Genomic DNA, 26,789 nt, shown 5'->3' on the forward strand with positions numbered 1-26,789 from the left:
GCTGGTTGTGATGGAGGGAGGACCCAGTGCTGGCTGTGATGGAGGGAGGGCCCAGGCTGGCTGTGATGGAGGGAGGACCCAGGGCTGGCTGTGATGGAGGACCCAGGGCTGGCTGTGATGGAGGGAGGACCCAGGGCTGGCTGTGATGGAGGGAGGACCCTGGGCTGGCTGTGATGGAGGGAGGACCCTGGGCTGGCTGTGATGGAGGGAGGACCCAGGGCTGGCTGTGATGGAGGGAGGACCCAGGGCTGGCTGTGATGGAGGGAGGACCCAGGGCTGGCTGTGATGGAGGACCCAGGGCTGGCTGTGATGGAGGGAGGACCCAGGGCTGGCTGTGATGGAGGGAGGACCCAGGGCTGGCTGTGATGGAGGGAGGACCCAGTGCTGGCTGTGATGGAGGGAGGACCCAGGGCTGGTTGTGATGGAGGGAGGACCCAGTGCTGGCTGTAATGGAGGGAGGACCCAGTGCTGGCTGTGATGGAGGGAGGACCCAGTGCTGGCTGTGATGGAGGGAGGACCCAGGGCTGGCTGTGATGGAGGGAGGACCCAGTGCTGGCTGTAATGGAGGGAGGACCCAGTGCTGGCTGTGATGGAGGGAGGACCCAGGGCTGGTTGTGATGGAGGGAGGGCCCAGGCTGGCTGTGATGGAGGGAGGACCCAGTGCTGGTTGTGATGGAGGGAGGACCCAGGCTGGCTGTGATGGAGGGAGGGCCCAGGCTGGCTGTGATGGAGGGAGGACCCTGGGCTGGCTGTGATGGAGGGAGGACCCAGGGCTGGCTGTGATGGAGGACCCAGGGCTGGCTGTGATGGAGGGAGGACCCTGGGCTGGCTGTGATGGAGGACCCAGGGCTGGCTGTGATGGAGGGAGGACCCAGGGCTGGCTGTGATGGAGGACCCAGGGCTGGCTGTGATGGAGGGAGGACCCAGGGCTGGCTGTGATGGAGGACCCAGGGCTGGCTGTGATGGAGGACCCTGGGCTGGCTGTGATGGAGGGAGGACCCTGGGCTGGCTGTGATGGAGGACCCAGGGCTGGCTGTGATGGAGGGAGGACCCAGGGCTGGCTGTGATGGAGGACCCAGGGCTGGCTGTGATGGAGGGAGGACCCAGGGCTGGCTGTGATGGAGGACCCAGGGCTGGCTGTGATGGAGGGAGGACCCAGGGCTGGCTGTGATGGAGGGAGGACCCAGGGCTGGCTGTAATGGAGGGAGGACCCAGTGCTGGCTGTGATGGAGGGAGGACCCAGGGCTGGTTGTGATGGAGGGAGGGCCCAGGCTGGCTGTGATGGAGGGAGGACCCAGTGCTGGTTGTGATGGAGGGAGGGCCCAGGCTGGCTGTGATGGAGGGAGGACCCTGGGCTGGCTGTGATGGAGGACCCAGGGCTGGCTGTGATGGAGGGAGGACCCAGGGCTGGCTGTGATGGAGGACCCAGGGCTGGTTGTGATGGAGGGAGGACCCAGGGCTGGCTGTGATGGAGGGAGGACCCTGGGCTGGCTGTGATGGAGGACCCAGGGCTGGCTGTGATGGAGGGAGGACCCAGGGCTGGCTGTGATGGAGGGAGGACCCAGGGCTGGCTGTGATGGAGGGAGGACCCAGGGCTGGTTGTGATGGAGGACCCAGGGCTGGCTGTGATGGAGGGAGGACCCAGGGCTGGCTGTGATGGAGGACCCAGGGCTGGGGATCTGCTGAGGAAGGGTGAGAAGGAAGGCCTCCCTGTAGGGTGACTTCTGCACAAGGGTCCTATGAACCCGGGCCCTCCGTCCTGTTCCACGGAGCACCCATGCCCCCTAACTGAACCTTCATGCAGACAGTAACCGTACTGTCTGACGTTGGTTTCTCGTTGTCTACTTGTCTTCTTTCCCTCCAAGGTCTAACACCTGGGAGGGCAGGTGGACGCAGAGGTGACTGGTAGGCTGCCCGGATGCGTCTGGAGCCCCAATAGCATGGCCAAGACGGCGGCGGGGGGGGGGGGGGGGGGCTGAGGAATCGTCTAATGGCGCCAAGAACATTTGCTCAAGTCAAGGCGACAGGCCTGTCCGCGCCATCCGCTGGGCAGCTGCCCACAGGCCTCGCGACGCCAGGTGATGGTGGGCGGGGCGCCCGGAACCCGCTGGGCCGGGCCCAACGCTGCCCAGAGGTCAGCCTGCCCCGACGCCCTCGAGGGGGCGGGCCGCCGGCCGCGCCTGCGCAGCACCACGGCCTCGCGGCGGCTCCAGGCGCTGCCCGGAACTGCGCCGACGCGGCGCCCGGCGCTAAGGGGCGGGGCTTGGTGGCGCCGCGCGGGAGGCCGGGGCCCAGCCCGGGCCGGGATAGGGCGGGGGCTCCGCGTCGGGACGTCCCGGCGTCGGGCCCGACGGCGCGTGCGCGCTGCGCGACCAGCGGAGGTGAGGGGGCAGGGCGGGGGCCGGTGCGGCCTCTTTGCCACTTTGCGCCGCCGGGACGCCGCGCGGGCCGCCGGCACCATGAAGATTTGGACTTCGGAGCACGTCTTTGAGTGAGTTCGGGGCGTGGGACGGGCCGGTGGGGGGCGCGGGGCCGCTGTGGAGTGTGTGGGGGGAGGAGGGGGCAGGTTGGGCCCGAAGTGGCGGCGAGGTCGAGGCGCCCCGCAGGAAGCTTCCCGGCGTCGGACCGAGTTGGGGAGCTGGCCCTGAGCCCCACGGGGTTCTGGGGGCGCCCGCGCGGCCCTGCTCCCGGGAATGGGCCCCCAGGACGTCCCGGCCCCGCCGGGAGGGGGCCAGAGGCGCGGCACCAGCGGCCGGCCCCGGGTGGCGGGAGCGTCGCCCAACACGAGTTCCTGGACGACACTCGGGCGAGCGGCCCCCCACTTGGACCACCGGCTTCCAAAGCCGGGACGCGGCCCGGGGACCCCGAGGGCGTGTGGGCTGGGCCGAGAGTCCCGGGCGGCCCCGCCACCGCCGGGGTGGAGCCTCACGTCGGAATGTGACTGGACGAGCGCGGCGACCTGGAGGCGACACTTCCGGCAGCTCGAGGCCGGGAGGAGCTGCGGGGTCGGAGTCCGGGTGCCGCGCCGCCTCCTGCACGCCCGGTGACCTCGGTCCCCTCCGCCGGGAACGCCAAGGGCGAGGGTGGGCGGGGCCTCGGGGACGGCCTGGGCCGGAGGGAATGGCCTGGGGCCGCAGGAGTTGGGAACTAAACCTCCTTCTGGGTGTCGGACTCCACGCACGAAAGAACCGCACGCCACGCGTGTGGTCAGCGGGTCTGCCGTCGCCGGAAGGGCCTCGGCCCGGGCTCGCCGCCCGGTCCGCATCTCCTTCCGTGCTGCCTGCCGTGATCCTGCCGAGGAGCCACATTGTTTTAGCTCTCATAGCTTTGCAGTGTGTTTTAGTTTCACTGTCTGATGAACAGTGTTCCCGAGGGCAGTTTTAAAAGAAGTTGTAGTGCTCGCTTCGGCAGCACAAATACTAAAATAAAACAAACAAACAAACAAAAAGAAGTTGTAAACTTCTGACCCGCTCGGCCCTGGGAAGCGTGGGGTGTTGCCGTCCCAAGAAGATTTCTTTTCTTCCTGGTTGGTTAAGGTTCCGGGGGCAGAGACCCTGCGCTCCTAGTCTTCTGATCTTCCCCGCGGGGACAGTCTGGCCCTCCGGACCAGGGTGATCCTCTGCCGGGCTTCAGGGCGTCCATTGCTGGGACTGCGCCCCCTTAGGACGTTCTCTGTCTTCCCTAACACCCTGTTCCCTGGCTTGTCCCCAGCCCCTCTCTGCCCTTTCTTCTTTAATGTTTCCAACGTTCCCTTTCGGTGTCAGTATTGAGTGACATTCTGTTGTCGGCCTTCTTGTCTAGCATTTTATCAGTGATTCTTAATCTTTATTTTTCTCTTTTTGCCACAGACTTCTCTGGGATTTGAGGAAATCTCTGGGGCCCTCCTCCCAGAAGATAGACATGTTCATGTAAAAGCTGTACATGTCCTGGGAGAAGTCCTGATCCTGACTCTATCCAGATACTCAGGGCTTTTCCATCGTGGTCCTAGCTGATTTGTACACACTTAGGGCACCAGAATCCGTACCTTGGGCTCCTGCCAGTCTTGAACTTCTCATCCTTACTTTCAGGTCCTACCAGACATCTCTACTCACCTGTCCCACAGGCTCTTCAAACTCAGCATACCTGAAATTAAAGTCATTGTCTCCCAGTAATCTTAGACCACTTCCCTACATATCTAACTTAGAGATGATCCACTCTAATAACAATGTCTAAGGCAGCGGTTCTCAACCTGTGGGTCACAGGTCTCGACCCCTTTGGCGGTCAAACGGCCCTTTCACAGGGGTCGCCTAAGACCATCCTGCGTATCAGATATTTACATTACGATTCATAACAGTAGCAACATTACAGCTATGAAGTAGCAACGAAAATAATGTTATGGTTGGGTCACAACATGAGGAACTGTATTTAAAGGGCCAGAAGGTTGAGAACCACTGGTCTAAGGCATTATTCTGTGTCAAACCCATCTTTGGTTTCTCACACTTCCTTCTGAGGCCTAGCATGTAGTTGGCATCCAGTTGTGAAGTCATTCATTGGCTCCTTCAGCAGCTGTGAATGCCCACAATGCACCTATCAGGCACTGTTCTTGGGATTGGCAGAATTTGTTGTTGCTTCAGTGGAGTTACAGTGTCTCCCACCTCATTTTATAGGTGAAGAAATTGGACAGGTCAGTAAGCCACCACCAGGTTCTCCGGACTGCCCTTTGGTGCTATGAGTATCTTCCAGTGTGAGATCTTCTCACATAATTACACTGAGACAGTTAAAATTAATTGCAGGAAGACTGCACCATAATAGGCCTCCTTTGTAATGTTTGAGCTAGTTCTATTTCATAAAGCAGTCTTAGTTCAAGCAAGTCAATGTGGGTGTTTTCCAGTTGGCTCAGAGAGGAGAGAAGGCCTAAATTACAAATATTGTATAACCACCCCGAAGCCATGCAATTATTCATTTTTTTGGGAGGGATGAGGTAAAGAGTTAAGTGCAAGGAAGCTAGCTGACCATGGTATGGGGCTAGATGGAGTCAGGGAAAGGGTTTGTCCAATTTTCATTTTAGATAGTTGCTTTGGTAATCAGTGCTTGTCCTGTATCACTCCTATTTGTGAGGGCTATTTAGATTAATAAAATATCTCCACTTATATAACTGCATTGATTGCTGAGTAAGGCCTGATATTAAAGACAGAATGAGATTCATTTATTTAATATGGTAGCAAAAATTAAAACATCCTATATAGCCCTATCCGGTTTGGCTCAATGGATAGAGCATTGGCCTGCGAACTGAAGGGTCCCAGGGTCAATTCCGGTCAAGGGCATGTACCTTGGTTGCGGACACATCCCCAATAGGGGGTGTGCAGGAGGCAGCTGATCGATGTTTCTCTCTCATCAATGTTTCTAACTCTCTATCCCTCTCCCTTCCTCTCTGTAAAAAATCAATAAAATATATTTTAAAAAAATAAAACATCCTATATAATGAAAGCCTAATATGCAAATCGACCAAATGGCGGAATGACCGGTTGGCGGGCGGTTGGGGCTGGCAAGCGGGCAGCGCTAGGCCAGCCAAGGTGGATGCCAGTGGGCAGAGGGAGGGGATGGTGATCGGGGGACAGTGGTGACCAGGCAATGGGGTGTGGGACCAGGCAGCACCATTCCCCCGATTGGCCCACCATTCTCCCAATTGGCCCACCCATCACCTCCCACAGAGGGAGGCTAGACTGTGGTTTAGGCCCGCTCCCCGTCAGTGGGACATCCCCCAAGGGCTCCCGGACTGTGAGAGGGCACAGGCCAGACTGAGGGGACCCTCCCCCCCCCCAACAAGTGCACAAATTTTCATGCACCAGGCCTCTAGTTACAGATAATGTCACTGGTTGTCCAGGGTTTTGAGATTTTCCTTCTGTCGATGTGAAGTAGTTGTCAGACTTGGTTCTCTGAAAGTTAAGTCACCTTTCATATTCAGTGTAGTTAATGAGGGCTCCTTTGAAAAGGATGTCTTTTGTACAGCCTCACATAAGTTGTAGAGTGAACGAATGTACATCACGTTTGAATCACCAGGCACATGTGCTTTCTCAAGAGATGAAGATGCTGCAGGTTCCGTTTCAATCCTAGAAGATAAGCAAATCTTACTATATTAAGAAATAGCATATTAGCAGCATCTTAAAAACATTTTATTATCTTTTAAAAGTCAACCAGAACCACTTCTCGGAGCAAAGCAATGGATCAAGATTGACTGGAGGGGGTCACTGTTATTTATTACCTTAATGTAGAGAAAAATACATTTTTAAATCAGTAATGTTTTTAATCTTTGTAATCACTGTAAGAATTTACAGAGCAAATAAGGTCGTTACTTTGTAGCTTTGTATACTTGGGGTCAGACAAAAAAGATAAATGGTATAATTTTTGTTGCTTGATTCTGTAGAATATAATTTTTATGAATTTGGTTCTTAGAAACAAAATTTACATGTGAAAGTAAACATGGGTAAATAGGAAAGATTATTTAAGAACCTGTACTGTGATGTTCCGTAGGCTATTTTAATCTTTATAGAAATCAATTGTACCATATAACCTGTGCTGAAAAAAGACTAAAATGTGTATTTTTAAAATTTAGATTGAGCCCCTAAACTCATCTTTTGAGAAAATTTTCCCTAGGTATATTAAACTTCAATTGCAAAGAATAATTTGATGGGTTATAAAATGCTTGATTTAAAGGTATATTTTTGAATGTTTGATTGTGCTTTATGTTGCAGCCACCCATGGGAAACTGTTACAACAGCCGCAATGCAGAAATATCCAAACCCTATGAACCCAAGCGTGGTTGGAGTCGATGTACTGGACAGACATGTAGATCCTTCTGGAAAGTTGCACAGCCATAGACTGCTCAGCACAGAGTGGGGCCTGCCTTCCATTGTGAAATCTGTAAGTGTGTCTTTATTCCTGCAGAAATGTGACTGCTGGGGAGAAGTTTTCCAAACCACATTATAATTTCAAATAGGCTGTGGGAGCAGATTCTGAATGTCATTTTTTCATCAGTTCAAATTGTATTATAATAAACTTGACTTATGAGTGTATAATGAATTGGAAATATTATTACAGTCTTCATGAAGGCACCTGATAAAACTTTCTGAAGGAAGCCAGCTAATGCTCTGTAGTTTAAAATGAGGAATATCCTACTTTTCCTGTTTTTGCCAGCAACTTGAGACCAACAGTAAGATTTGGAAGTAATGGTTTGGTGGGGATTGTTAGCTGACAGTTGTGTGGTCAGTGGTGGTTCGTGCACATGAAGAGAACAGCATTTTCTTGGCCTTGCTGTTGCCACATCGTTCCAAGATCTGGGCCTCCTCTCCATACATTCCAAAACAGAGTTCTATTCAGTTTCAAGCAAGCAGGCTTTAGTGATTCAATTTAACCAGTAAGAAACTGGAATGCCAGTTTATAGTGTGGGAAACTCTGGTATGATAAGTGGGTGCAGTTTTTAGTAGAAGTTGCCTTTCTAGAAGGTAAACAAAAGTACACCATTTGCAACAGGAAGGCACTGATTGCTTCCTTTGTACAAACCACTGCATTAGGTAATGGGGGCCCAGAAATGAGTAGATTGGGTGATTGGCTTGGGGCACAGGGAGTGACGCTCACTGGGTGTGATGTCCTCCTTCATGACATGGCTGTTTCCTGCCTAGAGAGTGAGGCCGTTGCACCGTCTCCTTTGGATGGCTCTAGGGAAGTGCTGACTGGTGCTCTGAGCTCTCCTTGTTCCAGATGCCATGTTTCCCAGACCCTCTGAGTCCCAGTTTCAGCCCCTGCTCCTTGGTCATTGGCAGGTCCAGCATCCGTCATCACTGCAGTGGCTCAGTGGGCTGCTTGCTCATTGCCTCTGGGGAGGGTGTTGGGTGGCGTCTCATCTTATCCATGGGGTGTGAATTCCTGGTATCTCAGATGGGCCTCCTTTCTGACCTTTGTCTGATGCCTCATGGATTTGTTTTGTTTTTTACAAAACAGATTTTTGGTTCAAGACATTAACACATTTTACTTTCAAATAAAATATTGATACACTTGTTAAGAAATCCATCCTCCTCTGATTACTAATTGTGGATGTTTTATTTAGCTGATTGGTGCGGCAAGAACCAAAACATATGTGCAAGAACATTCTGTAGTTGATCCTGTAGAGAAAACAATGGAACTTAAATCCACTAATGTAAGTTTTGGCTTCCTTTTGTCTTATTTTAAACTATTTGGCCTAAGGTTTTGTCACTCCTAGTGTTGAAGAGATGAATCTAGCTCTGTGTGGGCGTTGAAGCAGTCAGCACTCACATGCTCTGCTGCCTTTGCCTTTTTGCAGCTTAGCCTCACCACTCAATGAGCCTACTTAGCATTTCTAGGGGCTAGCACTCAGTAAATGACTTGGGATTCTGTGTGTTAGTACTCTTATAATGCTTTTGTCAAATTTATTATTTTTAATAAAAAGTAAGAATGAATGGAATTTAAATTTTGTCTACACAGTATTATCAAAGTGGTTTATTTGTTCTTGTTCTGTATACAAAATTTGGGTTTGTGACTTAATTTTGGAAATGTTTTTAATCCTGGTTTCCCACATGAACTGAATTTTTTTTTAATTTCTATAGATTTCATTTACAAATATGGTTTCAGTAGATGAGAGACTTATATATAAACCACATCCTCAGGACCCAGAAAGGTAAGTAAAAAAATGGTTTAACAAACTTATTTTACAGGTGTTTTAATTCTTTTACCAAATATTATTTTAAAAAATGAAAGTTAGATCATTCTGAAACTGTGTGAATTTGTTTTGTTCCAGAACTGTTTTGACTCAAGAGGCCATCATCACTGTGAAAGGAGTGAGCCTCAGTAGTTACCTGGAAGGGCTGATGGCGAGCACGATATCTTCAAATGCTAGTAAAGTACGTGAGGCTGCCCCCTGGTTACTGTTATTCCTGGGTTTTGTTTTGGAAGAGCTTAGCAGTGAGCATGTGTTTGTCCTCACAAGCCAATTTTCAGCCATGATCCAATGAGAGTCCATGCAAGCCCTACTTGCATAGACTCTGGGGCCCAGCACAGCTGGGTGTCCGGGCCCAATCTCTAACTCCTAGCAGCCTTGCTCAGTTAAGTTAACCTTTCTATGCCTTAGTTTACCATCTATGAAGTGGAGGTTAACTGTCCATCTCACAGGGGGTAGGCATGAAGAGTTAATGAGATAACATGGAAAGCGTGTGGCCCAGGGCCCAGCATGTGGGAAATACTTGATTACGTGGCACCATGTCGTTTAAAGCACCAATTCTCAACCTTTTTTCATTATCATTTCCCCCGTCCCAGATCCACTTTAGACATCTTTTTCTGATCATCCTACCCTGTGTAGTTAATTGATAGATAATGCTTTATACATAAAAAGGTAGATTTTTTCCACCAACCCAGCTAATTTTTGCCCCATTGAGAACACATGATTTAAATTAAGTTTAGAGAAAAAGATGTTTAGTGCACTGTTCTATAACACTTAATGTAATCATTCAGTAGTCAGAAGATATTCCTAGATAGACACCGCTTTGTTCCAGAGTACGAGGCTAGACTGGGGATACATCTGGAAATAAAAAAATGTGTTCCCTGCCCTTGTAGAACTAAGAAAGGCAACATTCATTGCAGTGTATCGTTAGAAAAGGAAAAGTGCAGGAAGGTATAAGAGTGTTTAATGTGTATTCGGTGAGTGATGGTGATAGCTGCATGAGGGGTGCCATGGTTGTGAGGGATGTGCAGGTCCTCTGCACACTCAGACAGGAGCTGAGTGTGCAAGGCCCTGAGGCAGGAAAAGTGAAGTGCTGCTGCTGTTTCTCCTTACGGAACTGCACAGAGGATAGTGTGCCAGGAGAGAATGATTGAGGAAGCCAGGGACCACATCTCTCGGGATTTTGGTTTAAATCTTTGGTTTAGCACTTACATAGGATCTTGGTTTCAAATACATAAGAAAAAGGGGGTTTGGCTTCACCCCCAAAAAGGTCACTACTCTAATCATGAAATAAATGAAACATCACTGTCACTTGATTATAGATTCTTTGGAGAACATCTTTTGCATACAAAATAAAAATCAGTTTATGGAGCAAGTCAGTTGCTCAAGGCATTTGTTATTTGGTAAATAACATCAGGAAGAAGCAGCAAATGATCTGTCCTGGTGAGGTTTAGTTAGACTTGTAATGCCCCCTGCTACTTCCTTGTGTTCCATTTATTTGATAGATGCCTTTGGTCTCACTCAGTAACAATAAATGTATTGGATTTTTTTTAAGGGCCGAGAAGCAATGGAATGGGTAATACATAAATTAAATGCTGAGATTGAAGAATTGACGGCTTCAGCAAGAGGAAGCATGAGGACGCCAATGGCAGCAGCAGCATTTGTAGAGAAATGATGAAAGTGGTATCAACACCCAGTCCCCCAGATATCTACTAGCTGGCATTATATTTATTGTTATTTAAAAAATACATTAAAAACTATATTTTAGGTAGAATTTTTTTTAATAAGCTGAAGAAAGGCTATGTGACTTGATCAAAACAAGGAGGTACGGTGTTTCTACATAAAAGGGAACATCTGAAATTAGTGTTGTTTGAAATTACTCTGATTTTGAAGATTCCATAGTTAATGTGAGAATTTAACAATTTTTGAAAGGTACTTGGAAATTGGTGTTAGCATATTAAGTCTCCTTCGGGTTTAATTTTAAAGCTTTTCATGCATTGGAACTCTACCTGGCTTTGGACCAACCCCAGGACAAAGCAGAGCCACCTCCAATAGACACAATTGTTCTGCTGTGGGAAACTTCAAGAGGGAATTCACCTTCAAAGGAGAAATTGTATAGTTTTAAAAGATAAAAATTTGTATAAAATAACTTGCTCTGCTGGCTATAAACCACCATTAAAAACCACTGTTTTAATTTGGTACTTAAATGACATTTTTGGAGTTAAAATTATCACTCAAGTAATATTTAACTGCATCTTTATTCTCTGAAAGAGTATTGTATTGATTTGCCAAAGTTTTGTAACTTAGTGAAGATATTACCTTCCATAGATTTATACTTTATGACCTATATGCTGTATTGTGGGCCGGTTATGTTAACTGAAAAAATAAAGTCATTACCGAAATTTTTCAGCACTCTGAACTTAAACAGAAGAGCAGCTGTTCACATCTTTTAGCATTTCACATTTGTCTGACTTGTAAATTGCCATGTGTCAGAATTATGGTTCTGTAATTGCTAAAATATGATCTGCCAGGTTATTTGAATATAATTACTTTTTGAAGTAATTGTGACCACAGAACATCTTTTTTACATGAGGAGCTGTACATCACTTGAAATTGCCTAAATGATGTCTTATCTGGGGTACAAATCCCAGGTACCTACTGTTTTTAATAATATGGTGCCACTGAAGGGGTGGAGGTAGAAAGGGGGAGAAAGGCATTGGCCTAAGATAACCACTACATGAATTGCTTTGTGATTTTTATTTATGGGGAATCCTCATTTTGGGAGCCAAAGGGCCACTGCACTCAGAAAAACAATCCAGTAAATGTATTTTGTCTCATATTTTGTAGCAGTTAATTATCAACCATTAAAAAATATCTTTGATACTTGAAACTGTTGCTTATAGAGTATTTTTGTTAAAAGGTGATTAGCTCTTGCACTTAACCATGCTTAATGTGATCAACTTCTAGTCAGGTTTCCTATAAAAGAAACCAGGTAATATATGTACATAAACCACAGAAATAGTATACCAAACTATTTAAAAATTAGTGTTTTCTACTTAAATTATTGTTTAGCTTAAGACTTCTTGGGGCATTTATAAAAACAAGTGAAATTCAATAAGGTTTTTGATTATTTTTGTAACCAGAGATAGTTTTTACAATTGAAATAACATTTTAGCTAAACAAAACATTGCTAAGTACTGATTTTTTATTAATAGTTGCCTTCCATGCCCTCGCTGGTTTGGCTTAGTGGATAAGAGTGTCGGCCTGTGGAGTGAATAGTCCCAGGTTTGATTCCAGTTGGGGGCGTATGCCTGGGTTGCCCAATTGATGATCCCCAGTGAGGGCATGCAGGAGACAGCCAGTCAAGGATTCTCTTTCATCACTGATGTTTCTCTCCCTTCCTCTCTAAAATCAATATATATATATAAATATATATATTTTAAAGTTGCCTTTCTGTAAAGTATACTTGTTCTGAAAAAGGTGTAATGAATGCACTGATAAAAAAGGTTTCTTAAGTTTTATTCTGTTCGATTTTGTTTTAGTGAGAGCTAATGATAAAATTCTCTAAATTTTTATTTTCCTGTGTAATTATTCCTTTCATTTAAATAGCTGGTAGTTTATGGCTTTTACCTGTAAAGATAAGAGAGATGCACAGCAAGCAAACACATTTGAGAGGACTACACTGGAAGTGTTCATCGAATAGACTCTTGGATTAGGAGCATCTTATCCTGTTTAATATTAAAAGTGGATTTTACACTAAGAACCTTTCTTAAAAACTTTATGGTTTTTTCTGATAATTCTTTTTATATTTTTACTGATTTCAGATGAAGGGAAAGAGATAGAAACATCAATGATGAGAAGCATTGATCAGCTACCTCCTGCAGGCCCCCACAACCCCTGCATGTGCCCTGACAGTTTAAACCGTGATCCCGTGTGCTCAACCATTGAGTCACACCGGTCGGCCTGGTTATAATTTCTTAAATGTAAATAGCAGAGTAAATTTTTTTTCCTCCCAAGAATACACTTAATGGTCAGGGCTGTATCCCAGCTCTGCTGAGACGGGTTTTCCACGTGTCTGGGGACCTCCCCCCTTTTGCAGACAGCACAGGTTTCCCTAAGGCTCAGGGAGATGTCCGGCTGGTCACTTGTTCCTGGCCCCCGTGGGGTGCGCCCCACACCGGCCACCGCTTCGCATCTCCCTTCCCCAAACCATGCGGTAGAGCGTTCCCTCCAGCTCCGCTTGCCAAAGCCGGAAGCTCCGCTTGCCAAACCCGCGGGGCACAAGCTCATCACCCGCCGAGCCAATCACGAGGCGTAACCGGCCGGCCTGCCCGGCGATTGGCATTCGCGGCCCGTGCCGCACGCTCCCATTGGCTCCCGGTGCCGGGATCTACGGCGGGACAGCGGAGGCTCTTCGAAAATGCCGGGCGGGACCGAGCGGCTGGATTGGCAGGCCGGGGGCCCCGCCCCTTCCGCTTCTCAGGCCTGACCTTCCGGCCGCTGGGTCGCGCGCGGAGTCGACATTGAGGCGTCCTCACGATTCGGTCCGACCGTCCCCCCCTTTCGCGGCATCATGGTGGCCTACTGGCGACAGGCTGGACTCAGGTGGGCCCGGGCCTCGGGAGGGGAGCTCGGGGCGGCCGGGTCAGAGGTCACGCGGGCGCGTGGGGGTCGGGAGGTGAGCGCGCCCAAGATGGCGGCATTCCGGGGCTTAGGGCCGGCCGGCTGCTGCTGGGAGCGGGCGCAGCCTCGTGGGGGCCGCGCGCCCGAGCACCTGCGCGCCTACGTGGGGTGCAGCCCCGCCCCCGGCGCGACGCCCCCCAGATACGGCGGCTCTCAGCGCAGGCCCTTTGCCCTTCTCACGACATCGGTTGTCAAAGTAGCAGGTGACATACAACGTGGGAGCTGGAAGATTGGGGGACAGCCCTCTGATGTGGCCACTGCCAGCCGTTTCTGGTTTGCCTTCCAGCATCCAATTGGGGCCCTTGACGATGGTGCACACTTTGTATGTTTATGGTACATTAACTGCGTTGCTCTTACCTGCAGAGAGCCCTGCGCACAGGTGGCGGTGGCTCCTGGACGCTCCATGCGGAACCCGTTTGAGGACATAGCAGCTAGTGCCCCGGGGAGGACCCCTCTGGGTGCCGGGTGCCCGGTCCCTCCTGGCTCCTCTGGGTGCTGGGTGCCCGGTCCCTCCTGGTTCCTCTGGCCCGGGGGACACACCTGTTCACCTGTCCGGATAAAGTAGCACCTCCTAGTGGCGCCCGTGGGTAGAGGCTGGGAGACGCCCCGGCAGCCCCAGAGCGCCTGACTGCAGAACTGGGAGGAGGGTAGTCCCAGGCATGGGCACCGTTGATTAACACGTTAAGCCCCATGTCAGTCCCTGTGACTGACACCACACTTTCCGTGTGAAGCACCTACTGTGTGCGGGAAGGGGTGACTCATGCTTTTCACACTTTGTCTCTCCTCCGCCCACCCACAGGTGGGGCGAGTGTAATTACCCGTCTGTTTTATTCTATTGTTTCTCTGGGTGAATAAACGAGCTGAAAGACTGAACAGCCTGAAGGTCACCCAATTAGTAAGAGTGGAAGCAGGCATTGGAACGCCTACCTCTTGGCCCAAAAAAAAAACCCTAATCTGAAAACATGAGAAAATAGACAGCATCGCTCCCCCCTCACCCCCCTTCCTGTTTTCAAAAAGTGTACAAGTGAGCTGACATCTTGAAAATAAGACGTTGATGGGCGTCCATCTACCAAACAGGAAGCAGGCTGTTAGACATTTTGCTAGAATTGATGATATTCTCAAAGGACTGGTGCAGTTTAATTTGGAAACCTTGATTGGGAAGTATGTTTAATGGCAGAATTGTGAAACAGGATCCAATATTCTCAGGAAAACCTTTAAATAATTAATCAGAGGGAGAACTTTTAATTCAAAATAGTTTTTTTCTCTTTTAATTATACATACTTTACCTTGTCGGAATAATATAAAAAGTTTCAAGTAGAGAAATTGGGGGGAATCCCTCATGTTATAGACTCCATTAACATTTTGGTCTGCTTCTTGTGCTATGGGATTTAAAAAATATATATCTATGCATATTTTATTTTTTAATATATTTTTATTGATTTCAGGGAGATAGAAACATCAGTGATGAGAGATAATCATTGATCAGCTGTCTCTTGCACGCTCCACACTGGGGATCGAGCCCACAACCCAGGCATGTGCCCTGGCCAGGAATGGAACCATGACCTCCTGGTTCATAGGTCGAGCTCAACCACCGAGCCACGCCAGCCAAGCTGTGCATCTTTTATTTTAAATTAATATGTATTCCCCTATGTTCATAGCAGCACAATTCACCATAGCTAAGATCTGGAAACAGCCTAAGTGCCTATCAGTAGATGAATGGATTAGAAAACTGTGGTACATCTACACGATGGAATACTACGCTGCTCTAAAAAGGAAGGAACTCTTACCATTTGCAACGGCATGGATGGAACTGGAGAGCATTATGCTAAGTGAAATAAGCCAGTCAATAAAGGAAAAATACCACATGATCTCACTCATTCATGGACAATAGAGACCATTATAAACTTTTGAACAATAATAGATACAGAGGCAGAGCTGCCTCAAACAGATTGTCAAACTGCAGCGGGAAGGCCGGGGAGGGTTGGGGGGCAGGAGGTAGGGGGGTAAGAGATCAACCAAAGGACTTGTATGCATGCATATAAGCATAACCAATGGACATAAGACACTGGGGGGTAGGGGAGGCTAGGGGACTGTCTAGGGCGGGGGGATAAAATGGACACATATGTAGTACCCTTTGTAATACTTTAAGCAATAAAAAAAAAAGAATATATACATATTAAGAATATAACATTAATATTAACTTTAAAAAAAATTAATATGTATTAAAGAGGGGGAAACAACATAAAGTACAAAAACGAGCGCCCACCCAACCTATCACCCGTGAAGACTCTGGTATATTTCTTCCTGGTCTTCTTTTTCTTTGTATGGATTCCTGTTGGCATTGTCATTTCTAAATCTAGTTCTGTAATAATGGACCCTCAAACCAAAGTTAAAAATATAGGAAGAAAAAGAAAACCAGTTACACAACCAATCTGGCTGGTTCCTTGATAATTAACTCTGGATCGTCTCTCATTTTCTCCCAGCTACATCCGCTACTCCCAGATCTGTGCCAAAGCAGTGCGGGATGCACTGAAGGCTGAATTCAAAGCAAGCGCCGAGAAGACTTCCAGCAGCAGCGTCAAAATTGTGAAAGTGAAGAAGGAATAATGTGTAAGTTCTGATTGAGTTAGAAGAGGTGCATCTTAAATTTTGAGAGTACTTTAAAAAAAAGTAATTTTACTTTTGAACTTGTCCCATTTTTGGCCAATTAGTCCATGTAGAAGGTGGTGGGATAATAATGTAAAGCATACGGGTTATACAAGTCCCTTGGCAAATCAAAGCATGTCGTCTGGGGCCCTGACAAGCAGAAGCAATTGGCACATTGATTTTCAGCTCACAGCCGTGCTCAGGTAGAGATCCATCTCATTTTAATTAAACTTGTTTCATTTGCACAAAGTCAAATAATCTGGAGGATAAACTGCCCATTTTTGTAATTGCCGTTGGCGTTACATAAGAGTTCAGGAGCTTGAAAAATTACAGTTCTTTGTGTTTTTCTTTCCCGCACACCTGCTAATGTTCTCACATAGCGCTGCCTAATGAAGGGCTGCAAGTGCAGGCAAGGGTCCTGCCAGGTATCAGGCAGGAGAATCTGCTAGACCCTGCAGTGAGCCCGCTTTGCCGAATGTGCTGTGCTCTCCGGGGGCCTGGCCATGCCACTTCTCCAAAGATGATGGCAGTGATAAGTTCCCGTCTGCACAGCACAAGACAGTTCTGTACATTGGATCAGTCAGACCTTTGTGCTCTGAACTTCTAAAGTGATTTGCTCTAAAAACCACTTTTTTGAACATTCTCATTTCAAAGATAAGTGAAGTAAATTACCAGAGAGATGTTTCCCAGATTTCGTTTTCTTGTTTTGCTTTTCAAAAAGCTTCCGACCCGCAGTAGCAGGGAAATGTGATAAATATTAATCCTTTGGCAGCTTGTGGTTATGAGCAATTTTACTTATTGGAACTGTCTCCCCTAAGCGCTTCTCATTTTCATTTTGAATTAGTAAATATTTTATTACCAGTCTAGAGATACAGTGTTTTGAATTTAGTCCTTTTTCTAGGGGCTCTCTGTATAATCTCATAATTCTGAGTGATGAGACCAGGTTTTATGTGGGGTTGTTTTGTTTTTAACAGTGAGCTAACTTACAGAATCACAGCCCTGCTCTGCAGCATAGGCTAGTCTAGACTCTAGCCAAACCCCGAATCTCACTCCCATGACCTTGTGATATCCTTGGGTCAGGAAGCAGCGTCCAGATCCGGAAACAAAACGTTGGCCATTCTCTGTATGTCTGCAGGGGATTCGGCCCCCACCCCCTCAGCACAGGGGGTTTTAGTGTCTTTTAAAGGCAAAGTAGTTTCTTTATTGCTGGGCAGGGGTTTGGTTTTACGTAGGGAAGTAAGTGCCTGTTGAGCTAAGGCCCTGCCAACAGCCAAGGCTCCTCCTCAGCCGAGGGCACTGAAGCCACAGTTATGTTACGTAATTCACTGTAAGGAGGTTATTCCCCCATTCATGGTGGGTTTTCAAGAAAACACAGAGGACTAGCAACTTCTGCATTTTCTTTTTTCTCCTAGACCCTGACTAAGGCTTGAATGCTACATTTTCATGGTGAAGATGTGTGGGCACAGGTTATGGCAGATTGAAAACGATCGCACTTCGTGGGGAAAGTAGCACCTGTCTTGTTGATGGATTGACATTGCCAATAAACTGAAACATGCTCCCCTCCAGCTGTTGTGTTGGTTTCTGTCGGACTTGTTCTTTTCTTCATGGGAACTGTCTGCACAACTGCTGGGCCGTGACCCTGGGAACCGAGGTGTCTCAAGTAGGGGAAGCAGATTTAATATCCAGGGACCAAGGAGATACAGGAAACAGTTTGAAAGTGTCTCAAAATAGAAAGTACTCTTGTTCATGACATTAACTGACAGACTATGTCATTAAGGCCCTGGCTGCCCCTTATCTTTGAATCATGGAGGTCGTGTCAGAGCGTCCTGCTTGGTGCAGGCCGCCGTCTCTCTAGGTAGTGTGCTGCTTGGCCAGTAGCTTAAATGAAAATAATAACTCAAGTCCTCGATTAGAAGGAAAATACTAAATTGTAGTATTTATGTTTTTCTTGTGCACTTAAAACCCTGTCTGGTGAATGAATCTTTACATTCTGGGAGTATTGCTCATAGGAAATGAGGCACAGCCTCAGTCACCCGCCTATCGAACTAATGGCCGAGCTGAAATTAAAATCCAGGCTCCTAACTGCAGTCTCGGGGTGATGATTACAACAGTTAGATGGTGTTTGCGAGGTGACTCATTTAGTCATTAAATATTTATGGATGAAGTATTATTGTAAGTGTCTTGTTTTTATCTCTCTTTGAAACTTGGAAGCACTTGGCAGAGTAAAACTTCGTTGCAGCATTAACTGCTTAATTTTAGCTGTTTTTGGAGAATAGAGAACTAAGTTTGAACAGGAAATTTTGAAACACGGTTCAGTTCATGCCCTGGGACCAGTTCTCACCACGGCACTTAAGCTAATAATAATCTTAGCAGGGCCACTTAGCAGGGCCGAGAAGGAGCCCAGAAAATGTCTTTGTTCTCAGCTGGTGGAGAAGACTCCCTGCCCCAGGACACTTGACCTGTAGGAGTTTTTTTTGTTTGTTTTTTTAAATATATATTTCTTTATTGATTTCAGAGAGGAAGGGAGAAAGAGAGATGGAAACATCAATGATGAGAGAGGATCATTGATCGGCTGCCTCCTGTGCACCCCGCCCCCCCCACTGGGGACCAAGCCCACAACCCAGGCACATGCCCCCGGCCGGAATCGAACCCAGGACCCTTCAGTCCTCAGGCCGACGTTCTATCCACCGAGCCAAGCCGGCCAGGGCACTTGACCTGTAGGTTTTATTTAATTCTCAGCACAGGGCATGCCGGGAGCAGCAGAGCAGTGGGAGAGCGGGGCTAAAAGCCACTTAAAGCTCCTGTGGCCCTTTGCCCTGGGCTGTTGTCCTGCTGTTTTGAAGTCTGGGCACCTGGGTTGTTAGGTGATGGAGGGACTAGGAAGCATCATTCATACAAACAGGAGTCAGTGACTCATGAGGCCTTTAGGCCTTTTTGATAACCAGACAAAATGAGGGGCAGGCAAAGAGCTAATTTCCAGCCAAGTAATTAGAAATGAGTCATTTATTAGGGAGGCAAATGTGATTATCGGAGGTGAGACTTAGGGACAGGGCTTGTGACATGGCAAGGATTATAAAGGAACTGAATAAAAGATAAATTTATTGCCAGCAAAGATTCTCTAAGGCTCTTTCTCTGTGATTGAAAAATACCCTGAACTGATAACTGATTAAATAAACTCTGCATCCAGCCCTGCTGGGTAGCTGGCTGAACTGTCCAGGTTACCAGGGGCCCCAATCAGATCTAGTTGTGGATATTTTAGTCACTGGTTGGGATGGTTGAGGCTGTTGTTAATCTCTTGCAGTGCTCTGGGCTGGGAGGTGAAGGCATCGGACAAACTCTAAAATCCGATTCTACTGTGTTGGTCTCCGAGAGACCAATGCCACTGTAACGACCACACCACTAAATAAACCGGCTCTTCGAAATCAGGGGACAGATGTCTTTTGGTTTCTGGATTTTTAATTTTTGTTTTTTGGGTTTTTTTAATCTATTTCTACCATACGAAAGAGTAGGCTGATGCGATGCATTTTGAAATATTTTTAACTAAAATTAATCAATCTGGGTGGTTAGACTCCAAGAAAAGCAATTTATTTAGTTTGAAATAAAGCAATTGAGCCATTTAAAATTGAATTTCTTTATACTTTAATGATTAATATTGAGCAAACAAAAATCTTTATAGTAATATAAGTCAGCAGAAGTCTTTCTTTTTAATTTAGATTTATATCCTTCCTCCCATCCACTTAATTGCCTTTTTAGATTTGAGGAGGAAGGTGCTTGAGGACGCGTGAGTATGAATTCTTGGGTAATCACAGGTTGTAGGACTTTTTAGCATCTTAAGGAAGTTCACAGCTTCAAAGTAAGAGCTTACAGGTGCAGCTTCTTATTCAATCTGATTGTGTTTTTAGTGAATCTTGAACTTCAAGTAGAAAGTGTTTAAAACTTTTCTTCTTCATTTTGTAAATAGAAGGCTTGCTGTACTGCCGACCGCAAGATTTTAATTTTCTCTTGGCAATTTCAGTCATTTCCTTTGATGCATTTATGAAAAGTAATGTTTCCCAGAATGAGCTATGTCTTTCCCCCAAGCCCCCCAAACCTGCCTGCACCTGCTGCCTCATTATTATTGCAGATTATGGAAGCAAATTGGGAGGCGAGGACCCAGTGTCCGCAAGTGAATCCCTGCTGTCCGCGGAGCAAACATGGTAGAGCTCAGTGGTAATTGTGGGCCATTAAACCCTTACGGCCCTCAGGGCCGGCAGCGTGTTAGAAATAGGTAAGCTGTAATTAAGTTACAGGCAATTTGATTATGCTCTTGTGTGTTTGGTCCTGTTGCAATGAGAGCAGATTAAAACCATGTGATGGTTAAAGCTGTGTCATCCTGCAAACATCATGACAACTTCTGCAAATTAATCTGAACTGTAAAAGTTCCCTAATGAGATGATGTCCTCTGTAACCAGGAGGGACGTGGCCGAGCCCACGCTCTGCCCTTCTGAGTGAGCAGGGGCTGGCATCGTGCTCAGAAGGTGGTGACCGGATGGGAGTGGGCAGGCCATTCCAAAGTAGCCTTAGTGATTCTCAACCTTCCTAATGCCGCGACCCTTTAATACAGTTCCTCATGTTGTGGTGACCCCCCACCATAAAATTATTTTCGTGGCTACTTCATAACTTTAATTTTGCTACTGTTATGAATCGTAATGTCAGTATCTGATATGCTATATGTGTTTTTCCAATGGTCGCGACCCACAGGTTGAGAACCGCTACAGGTCTTTGATTGACCACCAAAGAGAGTGGTCAATGAGGTCCCAGAGTCTAACACTAGTAAGAAACGTAAGTAGTACATGTGTGTGTTGAAAGCTGGTAACAAGGCATGGGTTGGTGGGTATTCCTGAGTTTTGTTCCTGAGTTTCGCCTGTTGTTTCTGGTTTGGGTTTTGGCCTGCACTTTTCTCCCCTTCCTTTCCCCCTTTCCAGTCCAGTCGGTGGCTGCGTTGTGCACAAGGACTACACAATTTCCTGGTGGGTGTTGACTCACTTGCCTCAGCTGTGTGACTCCCCAATACCACTTGGTCACCTGGCTTTCCTGGAAGCCAGCAAGTGTGAGAGGTGGGGTGCTGGGCAGAGTCCTAGCAGCCCGGGACACCGAGTCAGGAGTCCAGATGCACTGACAGTTACAAGGTACCATCCTCCCCACATACCATGTGCTGCCCTGCTGCCCGCGCGTGCTGTTCATACAGTAAACAAAGTTGTAGACAAAGGGAATCCTTTGTGATAAATTCACTTTACTATTCAAAGGAGTGCAGACAATGTGCATGGAATGCAGCGCCAGAGAAGAGCCTGAAGCCATCGGTGATGTCCCCGCCCCGCCCACCGCCCCTGCCCCTGCCCCTGCCCGTGTCTGTGTCCGAGCTCGTGCTGAGTGGCTGTGTGCGGTGTCCTCGGTGCTGCCCAGCAGAGCAGCCTTGGGATTGCTGCCCAGAGCGCTCGTGTGGAGAGCCGCGCCCGCGCCCGCCTCTCTTGGTTAACCCTCCTTATCCTCTGCTTCCATTTCTGCCTCCCCCACCACCTCGTCATCTTCCTCCAGACCTGCTTTGGCGTCTTGAATCTGCTGGTACTCGGACACCAGGTCGTGGATGTTGCTCTCGGCCTCCACAAACTCGTCAATGTCCATGCCCTCGCCAGTGTACCAGTGCACGAAAGCCTTCCTCCGGAACATGGCCGCGAAGTGCTCGGACATCCTGGTGAACAGCTCCTGGATGGCCGTGCTGTTGCCGATGAAGGTGGCGGCCATGCTCAGCCCCGGGGGCGGGATGTCGCAGACGGCCACCTTGACGTTGTTGGGGATCCAGTCCACGAAGCAGCTGCTGCTCCGGGTCTGCACGGTGAGCATCTGCTCGTCCACCTCCTTGGTGGACATCCTCCCTCGGAAGATGCAGGCCACGGTCAGGTAGCGGCCGTGCCGGGGGTCACAGGCAGCCATGGCGTTGCGGGCATCAAACATCTGCTGCGTGAGCTCGGCCACCGAGAGGGCCCGGTACTGCTGGCTGCCCTGCGCCGTGAGCGGGGCGAAGCCGGGAATGAAGAAGTGCAGGCGGGGGAAGGGCACCATGTTCACGGCCAGCTTGCGCAGGTCGGCATTGAGCTGGCCCGGGAACCGGAGGGAGGTGGTGATGCCGCTCATGGTCAAGGACACCAGGTGGTTGAGGTCTCCGTAGGTGGGCGTGGTCAGCTTCAGGGTGCGGAAGCAGATGTCGTAGAGGGCCTCGTTGTCGATGCAGAAGCAGGCGTCGGCGTTCTCAATCAGCTGGTGGATGGACAGCACGGCGTTGTAGGGCTCCACCACCGTGTCCGACACCTTGGGCGAGGGCATGACGCTGAAGGAGTTGAGGATGCGGTCGGGGTACTCCTCCCGGATCTTGTTCATGAGCAGCGTGCCCATGCCTGAGCCGGTGCCCCCGCCCAGCGAGTGCACGATCTGGAAGCCCTGCAAGCAGTCGCAGGCCTCGCTCTCGCCCCGCACCACGTCCAGGACACTGTCCAGCAGCTCCGCTCCCTCCGTGTAGTGGCCCTTGGCCCAGTTGTTGCCAGCCCCAGAGTTACCTGTGGCAGAGGACACGTGGTTATCTACCCAGAGGCGGAGGAGGCAGGGTGGAGAGAGGAGGACGCCATCAGCAGGCATCCTTCTCTCATCCCAGTGGAACCTTCCAGAGAAACCTACCATGGACAAAACTGTCTGGTTGAAAGAGGCTTCCCAATTTGCTAGATCGGATGCTGTCCATCGTCCCAGGTTCCAGGTCCACCAAGACGGCTCGGGGCACGTATTTCTTATCTGTGCAGAAAGATGGGAAGAAGTCAGCAAACTACTGTTTTCTCTAAAAGTTAATGTTTCGCCCTAACCAGTTTGCTCAGTGGATGGAGCGTCGGCCTGGGGACTGAAAGGTCCCCAGTTCGACTCTGGTCAAGGACACATGCCTGGGTTGTGGGCTCCACCCTCAGTAGGGAGTGTGCAGGAGGCAGCCGATCAGTGATTCTCATCATTGATGTTTCTCTTTCTCCCTCTCCCTTCTTCTCTGAAATCAAGAAAAATATTTATAAAATAAAATAAAAATTAATGTTTCATCAAAATGGAACCTTGTGATACTGCCCCCCCCCCCCAAGAAAAAAATGGTGTCTTTGGTAGACAGAGATTCGCAATCACACCCGGACCCTGACAAAACACAAATTTACAAATGCCTTAAACATTATGTTTCCATTATTGTTTTGTTTGTTATGTTGCCAACGACAGAGATTCTGTTCCTATTGGAAGTGCTGCTGGTTTTTACTTAAAAACCAAATGGGAAGGCTGGTGCTTAAACTGCACGTGTTAAGACATGTGACCCACCCCCCCCCCCCCCTTAGTGACTTCTTTGAACAGGGCTTGGGGAACCCGTCACTCAGTGTCCTGTGGAGGTGCCCAGACGTCACCCATGGACACCTCGCGGTCCCCTGTGAGCACTGGCCGCCCCGAGTACAGCATCCTACCGTGGGCCTCGTTGTAATACACGCTGATCCTCTCCAGCTGCAGGGCGCAGTCCCCGCCATAGCTCCCAACCGAGTCGATGCCATGCTCCTCACCAATCACCTCCCAGAACTGAAAGCAGAGGAGGGGTGGTGAGTGCGCAGAGGGACTCAAAGAAGGCTGTGTTGGCTGCAGGTGGGACAGGAAGACGGGAGGTGGCCCTGGGCCTGCCTCCCTGGGTCTCCCGGCCTGTCCCTTCCCAAGACCTGCTTTTGGTCCTTTTCATAAATCCTCTCCGAGGCATCATTCCCTTTGTGCCTCTCCTACACGTGCATCTGAAGACTGCATTCCATACCCACCTGCATTCCCCAAATGAACTGTCAACATACATGAAGTTGGATTTTGCTCTTATTAAATTCAGGCTGTTGTATACCTTAAAGCTGTTGTTTAGCATTTCATATCACAGTGTAGCTCTAATTTCACCTGTAGTGCTCCAAGCATATACAGTATAGACTCCAGGCCCTGGCCGGTTTGGCTCAGTGGATAGAGTGTCGGCCTGCGGACTAAACGGTCCCAGGTTTGATTCCAGTCAAGGGCACATACCTTGGTTGCAGGCTCCTTCCCAGCCCGGGTTGGAGGTTTATTTTCATGCAGTTTACCCAAAAGCCCATAACTGGGACATCTATGCCCGATGCAAGCAATGTGCATGTTGATGATCAGGTGTGCACACAGTTAAAATCACGCATAGCTTACCCTCTTGTGACTGTTTGAAACACTGCACCTTCAGTCACACAGACAGTACTTATTCATGTACATACATGCCAAGCTCCCAGTATGGAAACAGTTACCGGACGCCCTCTTTTCATTGCCCGGGAGAAGCCCTTCGTCCCGTGCAATGAAAACGTCTATGCTCAAGTCACCAGCCACCTCTTGTGAATGACAGCTCTGCTCCGACCGTGGTCTTACTTGCAGTAAGAGACCAACACTGTTCAGGGTGTGGAAGAATCAATGAAGTTAAGTTCTGTGATACCACAAATTAAGTATAACTTCAAGTTCTTATGGACCCAAATAATAAGTAGCTGCTGTGGTTCTGACCTGGAGGCCACAGAGCTCTGGGGTGAGAGTGAGGCCCCTATCTGGACTGCTCTCCCTCTCAAGGGCGGCCGTCCACGTTATCTTGCCGCGTCAGGGCCGTGGGGCTTGGGCCTCCTCTGTGGGCTGTAGTTTGAACATCTTATCACTGTCGTGTGGAAGGCTGCTGCTTCCCTTCAAGCAGTCATCGTCTTGGTCCCAGGGTTTAAACCCCTGCGTTCAAAGACTGGTTTCTGCATAGCAGCAGCATCCACAGCAGCAGAAAGTGGGACCCAGCCCAGTGTCCATCGGGGATGAACGGTAACAAAATGCAGTCCACCCACACAAGTGATATTCAGCCTTAGGGAAGGAAGGAGCCTGGCTGGGTGGCTCAGCTGGTTGGAGCATCGTCTGGTGCACCAAAAGGTTGTGGGTTCACTCCCAGTCAGGTTGCAGGTTCGATCCCCAGTCTGGGGCTTCTGGGAGGCAATCGATTGGTATTTATCACATCAATGTTTCTCCTTCCTCTCTGAAATCAATGAGAACGTCCTCAGATGAGGATTTTTTAAAAAGAAAGGAAGGAAATCCAGTCACCTGCTATAGCCTGGATGAACCTGAGGACATTGTGCTCAGTGACACAAGCCGGTCACGAAAGGACAAATCCTGATGACTCCACTTACATGAGGGACCGAGAGAAGCCAAACTGAGACGGAGCAGGCTGGTGGGGCCAGGGCTGGGAGAGGAATGCGGGGTTACTATTTAGCAGAGACAGAGTTTCAGGTTCGCAAGAGGCACTGAGTGATACTCTTTTAAATAGTTAAATACAACAGCCTGAATTTAATAAGAGCGGAGGAGGGGAGGGGGATAGTTAAGGTGGTAAATTTTATGCTGTCTTTCACCAGTTTTTTTTTTTTTTTACTTTTAAAGACAGTTTTAATACAGTTCATACTTGTAAAAGCAATTTAAAAACAGCAATGAGAACAATCAGATACTATAGAATTGGTCATCTTCAGATTAGGGCTGGAGGCATTAGGCGCTCTCAGTTTTCTTAGCATTACCAACTGAGCCAGGTCCTTTGAGACATTTTAAGAGGGGAAGAGAAAAACTCATTTATATTCCAGAGGGTCTATTTTAATTCTTATTGCTACTGGGCACAAACCTTGTAGGTTTACCTTTTACTTTTCTGTTGTATATTAAATGGAACAGCAGTTGATCCTTTTTAACTTTATAACCTAAAGAGGAGGGAAAGATAGCTTCATGATATGGTGTTGAACGTTTCCCAACAAACTCTGGAAAACTGTTTGGAGACAAATTACTGTTTTCAGATATAAAAATTTCATTGCTTAAAGATGATAAAAGTAAACATAGTTGATGTGTACCGTACACAAGAGACTCCACAAAATTAACATGAATTAAATTAACCCTTTAAACCTTTGCTAATTCCTGAGTCTAATTAAAGGCTGTTTAATAATCAAACGCCCAGCAAGTGCATGCTGTCTGTTCAGCTGACGGAGGGCAGTTTCTTGGTTGGCTGCACCATGGACCGTGGCGCCATGGACCGTGGTGAAGCTATTGCTAGGAATGCAGGCGCCTTACCTTGGCTCCGATCTGGTTACCACACTGGCCGATCTGAATGTGCACAATTTCACGCATCCTTGCTTTGTGCCCAAGGGCAAGATCTTCACGGAATCCTCAGACCCTGGGAGAGACGCCCTTCACCAGTGTGAGCCCAACACGACTGGTCATCGCAGTGATGGGACCAGCTGACCCAACTCCCCCCAGTGTGACCCAAGGGTGTGTCCAGGCCAGGCCCAGCCCCAGCCCCGGCCCTCCTGTGCTCTGCCTATCATCCTAGTGAAGGGGGTTTCCTTTTCCTCTCCCAGCGCAGAATACTGCCTGGTCATTTCCTAGAGTTCACGACCAAAGGCTGCCTTTGCGCACGTGCCCGGCGGTCCAGCGCCAGGTGTGGGCTTGCGAGATGGACTCTCGGCATGTGGTGTGACAGCTGAGCCTGGCCCCTCATCACCCTTTCTAGCCCTGCGTTCTGTTGTCCCCTTTGCTCTTGTCCTGCCCTGTGGCTGGGGCTCTTGTCCTGCTGGCTGGGGCTCATTGCCTGCCAGTGGTTTCCCTGAGCAGACCAAGAGTGCGCCGGGGGCCCGAGGGACGCCCACCCACACTTCCATTCGCTAAG

General features: G+C 48.7%; 3 protein-coding genes across 3 annotated transcripts; 2 read left to right on the forward strand and 1 right to left on the reverse strand.

Moving 5' to 3' along the window:
* The first annotated feature begins 2,332 nt into the window (after positions 1 to 2,332).
* On the forward strand, positions 2,333 to 11,600 carry PRELID3B (PRELI domain containing 3B). Its single transcript, XM_059705174.1, has 6 exons — positions 2,333 to 2,491; positions 6,732 to 6,900; positions 8,084 to 8,173; positions 8,601 to 8,671; positions 8,792 to 8,894; positions 10,266 to 11,600. The coding sequence occupies exons 1-6, from the start codon at positions 2,460 to 2,462 to the stop codon at positions 10,383 to 10,385; spliced, it is 585 nt and encodes a 194-aa protein (XP_059561157.1). The 5' UTR covers positions 2,333 to 2,459; the 3' UTR covers positions 10,386 to 11,600.
* A 1,556-nt stretch (positions 11,601 to 13,156) lies between these two features.
* Positions 13,157 to 17,604, forward strand: ATP5F1E (ATP synthase F1 subunit epsilon). The gene is made up of 3 exons (XM_059705175.1): positions 13,157 to 13,315; positions 15,877 to 16,003; positions 17,452 to 17,604. The coding sequence occupies exons 1-2, from the start codon at positions 13,284 to 13,286 to the stop codon at positions 15,998 to 16,000; spliced, it is 156 nt and encodes a 51-aa protein (XP_059561158.1). The 5' UTR covers positions 13,157 to 13,283; the 3' UTR covers positions 16,001 to 16,003; positions 17,452 to 17,604.
* Positions 17,605 to 21,427: 3,823 nt separating this feature from the next.
* Positions 21,428 to 26,386, reverse strand: TUBB1 (tubulin beta 1 class VI). Its single transcript, XM_059705173.1, has 4 exons — positions 26,195 to 26,386; positions 23,551 to 23,659; positions 22,748 to 22,858; positions 21,428 to 22,629 (listed from the first exon to the last, which is right to left on the reverse strand). The coding sequence occupies exons 1-4, from the start codon at positions 26,249 to 26,251 to the stop codon at positions 21,551 to 21,553; spliced, it is 1,356 nt and encodes a 451-aa protein (XP_059561156.1). The 5' UTR covers positions 26,252 to 26,386; the 3' UTR covers positions 21,428 to 21,550.
* Positions 26,387 to 26,789: the final 403 nt, after the last annotated feature.

This window comes from Myotis daubentonii, chromosome 8 (assembly GCF_963259705.1).
Source record: "Myotis daubentonii chromosome 8, mMyoDau2.1, whole genome shotgun sequence".
Classification (NCBI taxonomy): domain Eukaryota; kingdom Metazoa; phylum Chordata; class Mammalia; order Chiroptera; family Vespertilionidae; genus Myotis; species Myotis daubentonii.